The sequence below is a fragment of the Gasterosteus aculeatus genome, chromosome 21, assembly GCF_964276395.1.
Source record: "Gasterosteus aculeatus chromosome 21, fGasAcu3.hap1.1, whole genome shotgun sequence".
Classification (NCBI taxonomy): Eukaryota; Metazoa; Chordata; class Actinopteri; order Perciformes; family Gasterosteidae; genus Gasterosteus; species Gasterosteus aculeatus.
The window spans coordinates 15,761,212-15,777,241 of record NC_135708.1 but is presented as its reverse complement, the minus strand read 5'-3'; the positions used below and the strand labels follow the sequence as shown (position 1 = coordinate 15,777,241).

General features: G+C 45.7%; 2 protein-coding genes across 9 annotated transcripts; one reads left to right on the top strand and one right to left on the bottom strand.

Moving 5' to 3' along the window:
• Positions 1–295: 295 nt before the first annotated feature.
• LOC120811547 (uncharacterized) lies at positions 296–10,446 on the top strand. 8 transcript variants are annotated; one of them, XM_040166986.2, is made up of 10 exons: positions 296–450; positions 791–937; positions 1,072–1,159; positions 1,250–1,588; positions 1,731–1,809; positions 3,068–3,207; positions 3,605–3,652; positions 8,867–8,997; positions 9,624–9,813; positions 9,896–10,446. In XM_040166986.2, exons 2-9 carry the CDS (start codon positions 810–812, stop codon positions 9,796–9,798), a joined length of 1,128 nt encoding a protein of 375 aa, XP_040022920.2. In that variant the 5' UTR covers positions 296–450; positions 791–809; the 3' UTR covers positions 9,799–9,813; positions 9,896–10,446. The 8 variants fall into 8 exon arrangements, 4 of the variants coding, with proteins under 4 accessions (XP_040022920.2, XP_040022918.2, XP_077952770.1 ...); XR_013454297.1 differs by having other exon boundaries at positions 314–450; positions 4,022–8,997; XR_013454296.1 differs by having other exon boundaries at positions 314–450; positions 3,068–3,213; positions 4,022–8,997.
• A 4-nt stretch (positions 10,447–10,450) lies between these two features.
• slc22a13b (solute carrier family 22 member 13b) lies at positions 10,451–15,250 on the bottom strand. Its single transcript, XM_040166987.2, has 10 exons — positions 14,741–15,250; positions 14,458–14,561; positions 14,189–14,343; positions 13,904–14,075; positions 13,699–13,819; positions 13,515–13,609; positions 12,832–13,046; positions 12,638–12,746; positions 12,360–12,554; positions 10,451–12,280 (listed from the first exon to the last, which is right to left on the bottom strand). Exons 1-10 carry the CDS (start codon positions 15,113–15,115, stop codon positions 12,208–12,210), a joined length of 1,614 nt encoding a protein of 537 aa, XP_040022921.2. The 5' UTR covers positions 15,116–15,250; the 3' UTR covers positions 10,451–12,207.
• Between the last annotated feature and the right edge of the window lie 780 nt (positions 15,251–16,030).

Here is a 16,030-nt window from a genome sequence, read left to right as displayed (position 1 = left end):
CAGCTGCATACTATCATCTTTCCCATTTTTCCCATATTTCCTACGTGTTGTTCTGTCAGCGTTCACCCCCTTCTGTTCTGTGACGACGCAACTTCCCCTCGAGGTCGATGAAGTTATTCACATCTTAATGGTTTGTGTGTTGCGGCCCAAAGATTTACAAGCGTTTACATCCGAGCTTCAGAGGTTTGACCCTCAACGATTCACCTGAAATATCACGTGGGAGCCCAAACCCACAACAATGACGGAAGAAGCTTGGTACAGAGAAGAGAAAGCGGAACGTATCCTGTTGATTGCTACTCTTCTCATATTCATAAATCATTTCACACCGTCTGAGGTAATGAGGAAGAAAAAGGACTTTGCTCCCCAGCGTTCCACGCCGTGTGCCAGTCTCGTGATGCTGCCCAAGTGTCGCCGATTGTCACAGAAGACGGACGTCTCGCCGAGCTTCAGGTAACCATTCCACCGAGAACCTCGATTTCATGAAACATTCGTTCAGGTTTTGTAGTTACACTCTTAAGCAAATGCTTTTTTTGCATGACATCCTCACAATTGTAGTAACTTGTTCATTCACGACGGGCTCTGCATGTTCCAACCTGCCTGTGAGACAATTCGGTGAGGAAACGTTGAGCCTCACGAGTAGATAAACGGCTCTCTTGTGCACAATCTGACATCACTGTAGAACCGAATATATCGCTGGGCTTAAAGAAGGATCAGACTCATGACATTCGGCGCCTGCTGATTCCTTACAGAGGAGATGATATAATTGAACTCTCTGTCTCACGTGTGGCAGGTGGTAAAGCTTTTTGCTCATGGACTGGAGGAGCAGGCTGAGACGCACCCGGTCACTGAGCGCGGGCCCCTCGTTCTTTGACCGGTTCGCCAGCAAAGAGGCGGCTCCGCCGGACAAGATCATGTCTGTGTCCCAGCTGGTTGCCAGGTGACAGAGACCTCGTCTTCCTCACTCTTTATGCGACTGTGACAACCAAACACGCAGTGCGGTCCACAAAGCATCCGGATAGTGTCGGCCCGTGTGTTAGTCGGTCATGAATATGTTTTGTTTTTGTTTCAAAGGTATCAAACTACAGAGAAAGAAAGCACGTCCATTCGCGACGCCCCTGTAAATGATGGCAACGCAAAGCCCAAGCAGGTCTTAAAAGAGGTGAGCTCAGACTCAAACACAAGGTGTCCTCAGCATGGGGGGGGCAAGTAATGAATACAAACGCATGTTTATCTTGTGCGTCACTGACAGCCTGCTCTGTCGCTCCTGGAGAGTAAAGAGACGCGTCGGGGGTCTCTGATGAAGAGAAATGACACGAGGGGACGGGACAAAAGCGGTCTGACCCGCAGCAAGTCCATGGGGAGCCTTCAAAGCGGCGCTCGTTCCATCGGGGCCCTGAAGGCTCTGTTTGAGGCCCCGCAAAGCAAGACGAGCTCCTCGTCACCGGACAAGGCGGCAGATGTCATGCCAGCAGAGAAGGGAGAGGCTAAGGAGGGGAAGAGCTCTGCTGAGGAACCGAAGATCCAAATTCCTCCAGACTCCACGGCTGATGCTGCCAAAACGCATGCAAAGGGTGACGTGACTCGGAGGGTAAATACCATAAACCTCAGACTCGGTTTACGGACGTGTCTGTCGCCCGGCATGTTAAAAATAGAATTAAGACGTAATAATGTGACACACACACAGATATGAATACCTAGTGGCATTGACAGTTCAATAATTCTCTCTCTAGGTGGTGAAACCGAGACGGGTGGAGAGGAGAAAAACAATAGGGGGTATTGATTTTGAAACAATCGCGGCCTCTCAGGCTGGTGAGTACCCGTCAACATTCACAAAAAGTGCTCGTCTGTTGAACCGCCAACCTGACCACGATGTATTCCGACCAATGGAGCATTGGTGAGGTCACTGAAGCAGCTCGCCATCGAGAGTCCAGGCGGACATTTGAAAATAACCCCCGACGGAAACAAATGAGTCAAAATGCAGTCATGAACTACATTTGGCAACGATAAAAGGCACCGTTCATGTAGCCGTCCTTGAGTGCGGCCCCTCAAGTCAGAGCTGTGCACGGTGTGAATGGAGATGAATGTCAGCGCGGTGACTGTGCAAGAAGCAGTGATTGACTCAACCTGGTGTGGGCATAGTAGACCACTCCACAACAAGACAGAAATAGCCCTGAATAAGTGCAGGAGGGTGAAAGGGTCGGCTGTCAGTGGGGCAGAGAGAGAGAGAGGGAGAGAGAGAGGCAGAGGTTCCACTAGCAGACGCGAACAAACAGGAAATCAGACCAGACGCACTCACAGAGGTTCAAAGGAAATAAGGAGACAGGCAGGTCAGAAGGAAGCTGGGAGCTGTTCATTTTCTGTGAGTAGAGATTTGTATTTTCATCGGATAATCTGAGTCTACTGAGTAGAGGGAATCCAACCCGCATGTTAAATGGATTCTGCATGCTCCTGAATACGTGTGTACTCATACACATTTACATGTATAGATAGAGAGAATAATATATTACCCATGATGGATAGTTTGTGCAGTTATGTAAATCTGTTGAGACTTTAGAGTTTGACCTAAATTGAGAAGTCAAAATCATGCAAATCCAACATAGTTCTCACTTTATACGTCGCGTGTCTGCTCGGGATTGACGGCTGGTAGTGTCTATTTACCACCTGTATTTATTCCAAACAATTGTAAGACGTGTGTGTTTACTTTGCTCTTCTACGCTTAGTCAACTGCGGCGGCAGTGACTTGGCTGTCAGCTCCGTTTAACCGTCTGTATTTGTGTCGGTGGAGTCAGGTGTCTGTGCCGCTGCACCACGAGTGGTACATTTATAACTCCACCACACGGCAGCTGTCACGTATCGGCTATGAAAGTGTTATTACGGGTGACCCTTGAATTGCCATCTGTTTGCACACAGTTTGGTGACATGGATCTAAACATGGAAGTCATTCATAAAACAGCCACTTGTTCAAATTCCGTTTAAATTGCATATGATGTCGGTGGTTAGAGTCAGAGGTGCCTATTTAACTGAGACATTTTACATATTAACACTGCTGTGTGTGATGTGTCTGCAGATGAAAAGAGGAAGTCAATTGCAGATTTCAAAGACAGCTCCTTCAACCCAACCAAGGAGAAACTGTGTGTCTCGGTCAAAGCTATGTCCGCTCTCTACCTGTCAAAGGTGGCCCCTCTGGACTCAACGCGCAGCCTTTCGGTACCGGTAAACATCTGCCTGCTCGCCTTACAGAGGGATACAGCGATAACCATACACACGTACCAGCGATACAACTATTTCGATAAATAACAATCGAGTGCATTTATTTCCATTTATTCATCAAGTTTTGTTCTTTAAAGTTGAGACGGCGAGGGTTACGCCTAGCTTGAAGCTTTCTTAGATATGAAAGTTGCTTTCACACAGTGAGGCATGCAGCTTAATAATTAAACCCTTATATGGGAAAACCTCATAATAAAGCAGGTTTATAGCTGACGATTATCATGTTTTACACTTGCACATAATACGCAACACTGAAAGGTCTCATACAATGATACAAAATAATCCAGGAGCTTGTGTCAGGTAAACCCTACCTGAAATTGTCATTGTTTCTGTGCAGGCACAAGTGCAGTCAGCTGAATCTGGGAAAATAATCAAGCCAACGAAGGTAAGCAGAAGTTCACCCAACATGACGCATGACAGTGTGCTTTTTAATTTGCAATGTCACAATAACAACTTTTATACAACACAAGAACCAAATGCTTGCTTTTTGAGTTGCAAGAAACAGACGGCAGACGTCTTCCCCCTCAACATTTTATTCCGTCTATCATTGTGGTTGCATCTGCTGGTTGCTCTGGAGCTCGGCTAACCCACTGACGCCTGGCATGTGACGAGCACAGCGAGTGGCATGATCCGGAAGGTACCACTCTGTTTGCTGGAGGCATGTCGACACCCCCCCCCGTGCATGATTTCCCCCGGATGGCTCATTTCTGTTGCAAAAGACTCAATTATGAGAATGTTCATCTGCTCTTCTAAGATGGCCGAAGAATCCCAACCAAGGGCAGGTGACCTCCCTGGAACTCCCTCGTCCAGACATAAGCCAGGACCAGTAGACACCTCGGGAGCACATTCCCGACCGCCCGCGCCGTCCCAGCTTTCCAAAGAAAAGCTGCGCCAACAGCGGCAGAAATGTGAGCTGAGAAGGCTGCTGAAGCACACTCACCCAGAGCTGAAGATGTCAGATGCAGCTGTGGACGAGGAGCTCGCTGAGGTTCTGAGCTCGGAGACCGGGGAGGCAGCTGGCGAAACTGGATACGAGGGAGAGGTCCTTTCAAGATGCTTGATATTTGAGAACTGTGCCCCGAGTAACAAAGTATATCCTTCCGCCCCCATGATACACAAGGTGATGGGCAAAGTGGAAAGACACGATGGCAGTAAAACATCAGCTGTTTTCGAGGAGCAGGAAGAGCGGCCACGTGATGACGGTGATGAAGGGATCGTGGAGGATGACACAAGGCTGGGGTCTAGACCAGATCCTAAAAAAGATGGTGAGGAGGACGTGATGAGAATAGATGTTCAGGCCACCAAAAAGATATTTGAGAATCAATATGTGGACATGTCCCCCTTACGCCCAGATAATAAGTTCCAACTGTGTGACAAATATAACGTACACAACAAAAACAAAAGCAATGCGTGTACCAAAAGTCTGGATTTGACAAATCCGCCCAATAAACAGGGCCCATGTGTCCATATTGTTGGTCAAGACTGTGACCCTGAGGTTTCTACTAGGGAAACGGTCTTTGAGAATGAGCCCACAAGCCATTTAGATCCAGAAGAACCCGAGGAAAAAATCGAAACAAGTGCAGCTCTTCTCCAAAACAACCCGTTTATCCCAACAAACATAGAAAGAGAGCATCCTTTTATGCAAACATCCAAATCACAGAGCCCAGCGGGAGACAGTGGGGCGGCTCAGGACTATCTGATAACTAATGTCAAGGACAGAACCCACTTGTTCGAATCAATGCCGTTTGACAAAATTGGACACCAGAGCAAGGACGACATTGAGACGATGGTGGAGAACATGAAGGAAACACTTAATACCCTCTACCATGGCAATTGCATACATTCAGACGGCTCAATCATTGAGGTATATGAGACAATGATAGCTAAAAAGGCCAAATTCACACTATCAGAGGGGGGGCCGGAGATCGGATATGACGAGGTGGCTGAAGGTGGTGCACAAAACTTCATACTCCAGTTGCTTCCACGTGCAAACCTGAAGGCCCACGTCACCTACGTAAAAGAAGCTAGCGAAGGAAGCATGGTGGCCACAGTAGTGAGTGTGCCCGTACGTTCCACCACCAACCAAGACACGGAGTTTAAAACTGCCAATGTGGTTCAGCTCGTTGAGGACATTCTCAATCAAGATAACTCTCTGCAGAAGGGAATCGTCCTGCAGGAGGATGGGAACAGATGTCCCGAAGTCATTGTTTACTCCCTCTACAATTATTTTGATAAGGAAGATGTGAAAACATATTGTTCTCCACAAGGTGCAGAGTATGATGAACCAGAGCCAGAAAGAGGGGAAGTAAGAAACACAGAAAATAAAGAACAAAGAAAGGGGCTCGTTAAATCAACCATAAGCTGCCTTCTAGAATCTCCCAAAGATCAAACGTATCATGAATCCATACGGCCAGAAAGCACAGAAAAGGGCAATGTAAAACTCTTTAAGGGTTGTATTGAAAAAGGAGATTTGGAGTATTTGAAAACTCTACAGGCTGAGCCAACAGAAGAAGAACAAGAACTCCCTCCAAAACAAAATGTTTCTGGAGAAGTAATAGAGCTTCATCATGAACTGGGAAGTGATGACGCAGAGGAAGATTCACAGTGGGTCCCAGTGGATGTCAAGAGGCTGAGAAACATATTCTCTGTAGATCAAAGACCAACCCAACCAAAGCAAAATGCATGGGAAAGCTGTCCCAAATCCACCACCATTACCTGTGCATTCCTCCAGTCCTCCACAGAATGCATTCACCAGGAAGTAAAGAATAGCTTTAGACGGTGTGATGGCAAAACACAAGAAGTAGCACCGAAGGGATCGTATCTGCGTCTGGAGACTCAGGACGATGGGGGGGTACACCAGGCCAACCCTGTTGTGTTAGACGACAAGGACGGAATTTCTAACCTCCAAACTGCAATACATGGCCTCCAACAGGCCCCAATAGAGGCTAAATCAGATTTTAAACAAACAGAAGCGGAGTTATACCAAAACAATAAGCCACCAGGGAACAAACCCCCATCAACCTCCAAAATTACCGTAGAACATAAATCCGACAACCAACATGAGACGACGGAGGGAGACACTAATTCTGAAGAAGTAGGAACTACTGAGACACGGAGCAAAGTGGGTCAAAGAGGCACAGAAGTGGTCCAGAAACAGCCCTTTCAAGCTGCTACGGCGTCTGTACACAGTCCAGAAACACCTGCTGCACAGCAAGAGGATGAGGAGGTTGTTTTTCAGGGTAAACTTCAAGCAGCTTTGGATTCCCTGGAGAAATCCAACATCAATGTCAGCAGAGGAGATTTCAGAGCAGCGATGATTTACAGAAACACATCCAAACCTCAGAAAGAAAGATCAGAAAATGTGGCTGCAGCGTGTGTTGAAAAGCCTACTAAGGAGGAGTTTTGCCATGCGACTGAACCTAAATCAAGTCAAGCGCCACTGAGACAACAGTTCTCAGGGGAACAACTGTCTGCGGCCAATGCAGAGCCCCCAAGACAGAGTGAAAACCTAAATAAACTGGCCACCAGTGCCGTCGCTGAGAAAATCAGACGGCCCGTTGGTCCAAAGCCTGCCGTCCCACCGAAGCCGGAGCACTTGAAAGCGAAACCAAGAGACGCTCGACCAGCCAACACGAAGAATCCAGAGGAAACCCAAACTAATCCCGTGAGACCCGAGGACACGGTTCCTCAACCACTGGCGATGACATCCATGTCGCATCGGGACGAAGATAAACGAAGCTCGTTCAAAACGAACGCTGGTGCAGACTCGGGGCCCGAGGTAGTGGATCATCAAAGAAACAGGCTTTTTGATGAAGCTATGCATAAATCCGAGGGAATTGAAGCCCATGGTTCAGTTGTTATCTTAGTAAGTGATAATGATAATCAGAACATTGAGCTACAGCAGGAGAGAAATGTCAAAGCAGAAGAGAAAAGCCCCCAGGAAGAAAACATGAATGAAACAGATGAAAGCCATGTAGATTTTAATGGAGCGTGTAAGAAATTTGGAGGTAAAAAGGAATTTTCGGCAAAGATTACTCCTGTAAAGCCCAAAAGAGGTAAAATTGCTCAGCTTCACAACAAAACCCCCAAAAATACGTCTGGAGAGAACTCCTTATTTCTTGGATATGTGGGTGAGGAACCTCAACACACTCTAACTGGTCCATCCGGCAATGACCCCAAAACCTTTAGACAAACCTCTGACAGCAATGAAACAAAGAAAATCATGCAGGCAAGCAAAGTTGAAATGAGGGAAAAGAAAGTGAGACCGGAGACAGAGGGCGAACGCCGCCAGCGGCTGTCGGTTCACATGGATGAAATCATGCGAGGGAACGCCACCGCCGCCATGGAGATCGCCGACAACTTGCGAAAGCAGGAGGAACTGCACAGCCTTCTCAGTAGGGTTGAAGAAATCGAACGGGACACCAGCGAGGTGGACGTCAGGTCTCTGAGGGGAATCTTTGAGAACGTTCCCGACTGGGTTGTCAGCTCTGACAACAAACCAACAGAGGAGAAGCAGGGAGGGCGGTTACCATTGGAGAAACACAGCCCCGAAAGCAGGTCTTCAATGGAAAATGTTTTTGGAGATCTCGAGCGAGCCAGTGAGGAAATCATGACTCTAAAAGAACAGACTTTAGCCAGACTGGTGGACATAGAGGAAGCGATAAAGAAGGCTCTTTATTCGGTCTCCACCTTGAAATCAGACTCGGACATCGCCGGCTTGTCGTGCCTGTTTAAGGAGTCTCTAGGCAACCAGCAAGGAGGCCCACTCACTGGCGGCATTAGCAAGATCAGCATCGGGTCCAGCAGAATAAAACCATCGCAGAAACGTGGGAGCGCCGCGGCGCCGGGGAGCACAGCTCCGCCCGTTAGCCAGGCGGCAAAGCAACGTGCAAGTCCTCCCTCCTCACCCGCCTTCATCTCCATCCAGTCGGCTGCCAGGAAGACCGATACGTCCGAGCCGTTCCCACCGGAGACCCCAATCTGCCCGCCGTGTCAGAGCAGCCCGAAAGCAGAGGAGAACTTTCGGACAACTAAAACCCTGACGTGCAACAGTCCGGCTCAAAACCGAAAAGGGGAGCCCCGAAAAGGAGGGATAAAGAAGTCCGATTCCGCCCCCAAAAGAGAGCTCAGTGTTCTCGAGGTGCAGACCGACCGTGAGGGAAAGAGTATTTTGGGCAGCAAAACCGTCCCAGAGATCTACGAGAGGAATCGTCATTTGGAAAAGGGCCTTTATTCTTCCAAAACTTCCGCTTTTGTGCCCGGTCAGCCGGAGGCTCCAACATCCGCGGGTCAAGCAGCGGTCGGTCCGGCTTGTCACCAGATCACCAATCAGAAACCCTAAACCGCTCACACAGTGAGCAAAGTGTTCTCATACATTGTTTAACAAGGTTCTTTTGTACACGAGTTACTTGAAAAGATTTAAAGTTGGTTATGATCGCCTGTTTTTTGATTTCTTCTTACAGTTGAGGGTTTATTCGTTGTTTAGGTTCTTTAAAACCGTTTTGTGTTTTTGGTTTACATTCTGCGTTATTGTTTGTTTGTTGATGCTTATTATACTGTTTGCTATTTTAACCAAACGTGGTCTCATTTCTCTATTCAGTTTCAACCAGTCAGTCCTGAGATGTGTTCAGGCTGTTTGAAGGCAGTTTATCCGATGGAAAAAATTACTGCGGACAAATACATTTTTCATCAAAGTTGCTTTTTTTGTAAACAGTGCAAGAACAAATTAAGGTGAGAAATGTTTTACAGAAAAAACACCAGCAACATTGACCAAGATCAACATTGATTTCTGGTCTGTCAAAATGAATGTTTAAATGATCGCTTTGCTAAATTTGATCTTACATCCGGCCCAATAACTACAATAAACTCAACGGTTGCCAAATATAATCAAAATTTATGAATTAATGATTGATTGACTTGTTGAAATATTGAGTTAGGGAAGTCAAACTATCAAAATAATTCACTATATCTATAATATGGCAATATCTACAGATTTGAAAAAAAACTAAAACTGCTGTCGAACTCACCTTTGACTTTGTTTACTGTGTGTTTTGCGTCTTTTTTGGCAAATATTTCGATTTTATTCAGCAGTAAAAAAAGGTGAACATTTATTTACGGTTTCATTTTGAGCACTTGTTCTCAGACGAAGGTGCCAAATAACCAGACGTCAAAAGAAATTAAAGTTAAATATACCTTTTCACGGCCGACCTTTTGACTTCAAACACAAGTATAAGTTGTACGTTGGCAAATTGCTGCATTGAAGAACTATAAACTATTAAACCCTGCAACAGACTTTTACAGGATGATTTATAAAATGCCAAATTGAACCGTGTGCCTGACATTGTGTTCATTTGTAGCATGCACAATTACGCACCTTTGTATGGAGAATTCTACTGCATATTTCACTACCAACAACTATTCAGAAGAAAAGGGAATTACGACGAGGGCTTCGGACACGCTCAACACAAGAACCGGTGGCTCCTCAGGACCGTCGCTGACGTGGTGTCCAATGGGGCCGAGTCTGAGGCGTGAATACCCAGAAACAACGTGAGTACCGGCAGGCAACGGACGACCGTTCATGAACTCCGAGCCCCGTCTGTTAAAGCTGTGTTCTGTCTTCTGTCCTCAGCCGACTCGATGGGGACCGTATGAGGGCACCGTGCAACGGACATGAATCAGTGACGGTGTGTTGAAACAACCCACAAACCAACAGTGGCTTAATCATACAGTCTGTTGTGTTAAATCAATTTAGTTTGTTTTTTAGTTCAGTTGTAGCAACAAATTGTAGTAAACATTGTCAAACAACGTGTAATTCTTTGAGGTGGTTTGTAAATGAAACTGGGCAAACAGAAAATAATCACAAATATTGTGGGTGCCGGTGTAGTATGGCGTTACAAATGAGGTTTACCTCAATGCTAATGTACTTTATTCCAACAGGTACATTTCTACCCGTCATGTTGATAAAGGGGTCTGTACATTTCAAACTGAACCTGTGTACCTGACGCAACACTGTATTTCAATACAGTGACTAGATTCTGCATTAATGTACAAAGAAATGGTGAAAAAATGGAAATCATTGTGGGTGTAAATCTATTAATTTCATAACCTTCCAGTTATAAAAAGCATTTTACAAATCATGACACTAAAAAAACATTTCTCAATAAAAAAGAAAAAGAAAAATGTCTGTCTTTGTACGGTATATTTCACCTGCTGCATGTTAATACATGTGTATTTTGACTCATTGCAACACAGAATAAAGGTGCATGAGGCCATTAGGTCAGCGGCACCGTTAAAGAACAGAAAGCTCACTTGACACCCATGACCCCACCCAAAGTTGCTTCATTTACACAATGTTGACTTTTGTCTAAAATTAGTAAATATTGTTCCATGTGTGCAGCTATGTGCACATTAGCAATGGCAAGGTAGAAATTCATGCCCAAACTGCCAGAATTCAGGTTTAGTCCATAACAGAAGACCGAGTATCTTGAACTGTTCTTCCAGATAAATCCTCCATCTCTCACTAAACTTAACTTTTCTCACTACAGAAAAGGACCATATGAATTGCTCAGTCATACAAGTGACTCACTTTACAAGCAGCGCCAAGTTATCTCATCATAGAGGCTTTCTAGCTGGCACAGAAAGAGCATTATGCCGTTTCCACACTTAAAAAGGTACTCCAACCCCCTCGAAACAAATCATTCCCTTGCACAATGTTCGTAACATGGACATTTAATTCTAATTAAAATATAATTCCCAGTGGGACCATGAAGAAGGCCCTCATTGATTTCAAGCCCTGGATTGATCAAATATATTCGCTGAGCCTTAGATGAAGCAACAAATGTCATCTTGCTAAATCATCTTTACCCCGAACACACCAAGGCAAAGGTGCGATTTGGCGCCTACCTTTGGACTTGTGAGGAAAAGCTGTATTGCAAAACTTTAAACAGTAAAAGCAGCAAGTAGGAGAATGCACCATGTGCAGGTGGGTCTGTGTGTACAGATGTTACATTAAACAAACAAGTGTACACACTTCATGCAATCGCGAGCAGTAGAGAAGTGCTCTGCAATGTTTGTACTGGTAGTTTCACAATAACTACGGTGGGCAAATGGTTTCTGACCCAATGTGCCTTTTGCATAGTAGCTGGGGGGCGACAACTCGCTAATTTCATTAACAACTAAAGAAAATACACACGGTGGTTAATCGGTGTGGAGTAAAATCCTGCTGTTTGAATATTTATATATTTTACAGCACGAGACATTTATCTTGGGTAAAACTAAATTAGCTCGCACTCAGCACCTAAAAGAACATTGTGCGATGACATTGGTTAACATTGGTAATCGAAAAGAATAAGTTAGCAGTAAAAACAATCAGCATCATCTTTTACATTTTCAAACACATTAATCAAGACACCGTTAATACATTTTCTCCCGCTTGAACTCTGGAACATCACACACACAAAGATAATGTTGCTGTTGGCTGTTTCCAAGCCAGCAGTGTGGGAGCAACATTATGCCTAATTTGGAGCTATAAGTCCTATCAACCAACTCTCACAACAAATGATGGTGAAATTGATTGACAGTTCTTCTCTAGAGTCTCACTGCAATTGAAATAGGCCCTGACAGTGTTAAAACACAAGTACTGTTCAGTGCTCATCAATACAATGCAGGACAGAGAATCCAAACAAATACATGTATTGGCAAATACACATGCATTATTTAACATATAAATACAAATCCCAGATATCAAACAGTCCATAACTTTTTCAGTAGTAAAACATTTGTTAACGGATTGTAACAATAAAAAATAAAATCATGTATAAAAAGGTGAACATGGTTCAATTGCTTTGCGTTTAGGTGACTGCATTCTGATAAAACCTTATTGTTGTTGGGAGCAAGCAATTTATTTCTGATACAAAAAAAAAGAAAACACATCCGTATTGATCACATTTTTGTGCTCTTTCCGGATTCTTCCTCTTTATTGAAGGGTTGCATCTGTAGCCCATTCTCAGGTTTTCTGTAATAAATACCAAAGGATGATGATTATATTCTGCTCTTTCTTTCCCCCTCTGCTGTCAAAAAGTTCGTTGACTCACCGTATCTCAGCATGGTCCTGCAGTTCAACGTTGAGCGTTTCAGGCAGCAGTAAACAGAAACCTCCGGCAGCAACGGGGACGATGCCGTATATCAGCATGGGGATGGTGAAGTGGTAGACGTCCAGCAGCCTGATCAGCGGAGCGAGGATTCCCGCCACGCGAGCACACGTGGAGTTCAGACCAACGCCGTTCTGCCTGCCGCCACGCACGATGCACCCGTTAGCGCCTCGTAGCATTTTAGGTTTTGTGTTCTTAACCTGCGGGACACTGCGGCTTACCTCAGGGTGGTGGGGTACAGTTCTGCAGTGTAGACATAGACTATGGAGAAACTGGCAGTGGCTGCAAACTTTCCAAGTACAGCGATGATGGTGACCATCACGGGAAGGTCTGACGGACAAATGATGAATCAGACAAAATTACATCAGCTAAATGGTATGTTCGAGAGACTGCTGTTCGTCATTCATCAAATTACCCTCCGGAATAACAAGTATCACGAGACAAGCTGCTCCTCCGAAACACAGGACACAGGATAGACACTTCTTCCTCCCGAAGTGCTGGATGAGGGGCAAGCTGCCCAGGCGGGCGGGTAATTCTGCTAAGCCAAAGACGAACTGCGTCAGGTAGATATCCAGACCAAAGCTTCCCACGTTCAGACTCAGTCCATAGTACACCAGGCTTGTTCCAAACCTTTTAACAGAATGGGAGATATCTTTAGCGTCAAAATGAATTGATCACTATATATTTAGACTATTTGGAACTTGATATCGGAGGGTGTCATGTTGGTTTCTGAACCTCACCGTTTTAGTCTTAAAAAGTCAATGGCTTGAGTTTAAAAACGATTAAGACTTTAATAATTAGCAATACAGCTACAAAGTGAAATTAAAGACGAGTGTGGGGAAATGGACCTGGGGACCTGGGGCAGGGGGCTTAGGACATTGGGCCTGGGGCGTGGGGCGTGGGGCATGGGGCGTGGGGCAATGGACCTGGGGCGTGGGGGCTTAGGGCATTGGGCATTGGGCATGGGGCATGAGGCGTGGGGCAATGGACCTGGGGCGTGGGGGCTTAGGGCATTGGGCATGGGGCATGGGGCATGGGGCATGGGGCGTGGGGCAATGGACCTGGGGTGTGGGGTTTGTGGTTTGAATGAACACTCACCACACGTAGCTCATTATGAGCGCACGTTTTCTCAGATATGATATTCTGAAGATGTCCAACATGCTTCCTCTTTTGGATGGACCTTCATTGTCCAGCTAAACAAAGCAGGAGTCCGTTTAAAGCTTTAAGTTAGTGGGGTTTTTTGTTACTATCTCAGAGATTAATAATGTACGATTCGACTCACCCGGTCCAGCAGATCTTCCGGGACCTTCCGTCCGTTCACCTTAGCAGCGCGCTGGACCTCCTTCACGGCTTCCTCCTTCCTGCCCTGGGTGATGAGCCAGCGAGCCGACTCTGGAAGAATCCTAATGGACACACTGGTTTTATTTAAACGTTATTCAAGTCGAGATCTAAAACATCACATCCATGCGGTCGCAGAGGCCGCTGACCAGTAAAAAATTCCCAGGACAACGACGAGAGGGCTGAAGAGCACCAGCTGCAGGATCCTCCAGTTTGGGATCAGATAGGCGACGCCAGACAACAGCATGAGCCCAAGAGGGAAAGTAGAGTGGCAGATGATGGTGCACAAGGCAAACTTGGAGGAAGCACTCCACTCTCCACCTTCAAAAAAATGTAAAGACAGTCGATTTGAATGTTGTTGCTCTTTGTCATCCTCTAGTCTTCCAAAAGAAATAATGAAGACAGTTCCCTCTGAGAGCAAACATTTTACATACCTATGACGAATGCATTAACAAGAATGCCTGAAATGGAGAAGCCACCTAGAAATTTGAAAGCAATATAAACATAGATGTTGGGTGAGAAACCGGCACTGACACCAAACACCAGTAAGAGGAGGAGTGAAAGCAGGACCACAAAGCGGCGACCGAACCTAGAAGAAAGAAGAAAACCGTTTCACCTTTCAATCCTTCAACTACTACCGCTGGCCGGGTGACTCAAAAGTAAAAAGCAACCTGTTCAGAGTACGTATGTAGTGGATGTGCACCTGTCAGCCATCTGCCCCAAAACCAGCGCCCCGATCAGAAGGCCGGCCATGTAGATGGACTGTGACGCAGCGACCAAACTGCTTCTGTCACACACCAGGTTGAACTGGTGAGAGGAAGATGAGAGTCCAAAACAACTGTCAGAACCCAATTTGTTACGTTTAATTACTGAAAATGGCAGTTTTTTTTACAACAAGTGATGTGATCCCATGATCTCAATCGCCCCAAATCCAGGACAAAGTGTTATGTGCTTTCTGTTTGTGAATGAAAACAACCGTCCCTCACCTCTGTCACGATGCTGGAGGCCCCTTTGGGGACCAAAAAATCGGATCCATTTATACATCCAGTTGTAGTGTTAATCCCGTACGCTTTAATTGTCTCCAGGTCCAAATCCACAGGCGTGAACATCGCACAGCTTTCATACATGCTGGCCTCGTTCACGGGGAGGGTGAGATTCTTCCGGCACTCGTCCGTCAGGTTGGGCCCGAGCTTCAGGATCCAGTCGGTGTTACAGTGATGTGGGAAGCTCAGTCCCGTGAACACCTGGCCGATCACATCGAAGGCTGTGAACAGGCTGGGGATGCCCAGCACCGCCACTAAGCGCTTCTGAAACAAACCGAACTCTCCAATCTCCTTCAGGATCTGCCCGAAGTTGCTCATGCTGGCGCGTAGGTGTTCCAGGAGTGCAGCGGGGGACAGAGAGAAGTCCGACTTCAAGCCCTCTGCAGCCAACCGACCGGCAACTTGACTCTGATCCTGCGGGTTAATGTTTAAACTGACAATCACGGTGCTTTTTGTGACCTCCCTTAAGTTGCTGACAAACACATTACCAAAGTATTAAAATGTGACGTCAGGGTCGTAAGTCCATCTGGGTATCAGCTCATCTTCATCAGTTATTGATTTGAGAGTTCCTCGACACATCGTACCTGCTCTGAGAGCAAATGTGGAACCCATAAAAGGGCTTTAAAGAGTCTAATCGGTTGTGTGGACGCTCAGCCTCTATCTCTGAACCAGTATAAGTTAAGCCTGTGTTAAAGGGAATGTGTGAGAATCGGAGAGACGGCAGGAACCTACTGATCTGTTTTCCTTCAACTTTTTTAAAAATGCGCACTTCAGACCAACATGTGGATTGAAAGAGTTGGTAAATAGCTCAAGGTCACGTGATGACCCCGCGGACCACAGATACCAAACACACGGGTTGCCTTTGATCGAATGCTTTTCCCTTTTCAAAGTATACCTTTGTATCCAACTTACTGTAAAAACGGTTATAAAATGTCTTCAGTATCTCTAAGAGCTGTATGAACATAGGAGAAGTTTATCAGAGTTATCTCGGCTTGTCGATTAGTCCAGAAGTGATGATAAGGCCGTATATCATTCACCATTTTGGTCATAAAGATACAGAGACCAGGAAACCTGAATCCTCTCGTTGAAACAGTGAAACGGCTGAAAAATAAGAATAACTATTAGTGAAATGTAATAACAGCAAGAGGGAATTCACGAGAGTAAAGACCAAAATGTCAACGTACTTGCACAGGTACTTTTAGAAACATGTATAGTTACAGGAACAACCTACTA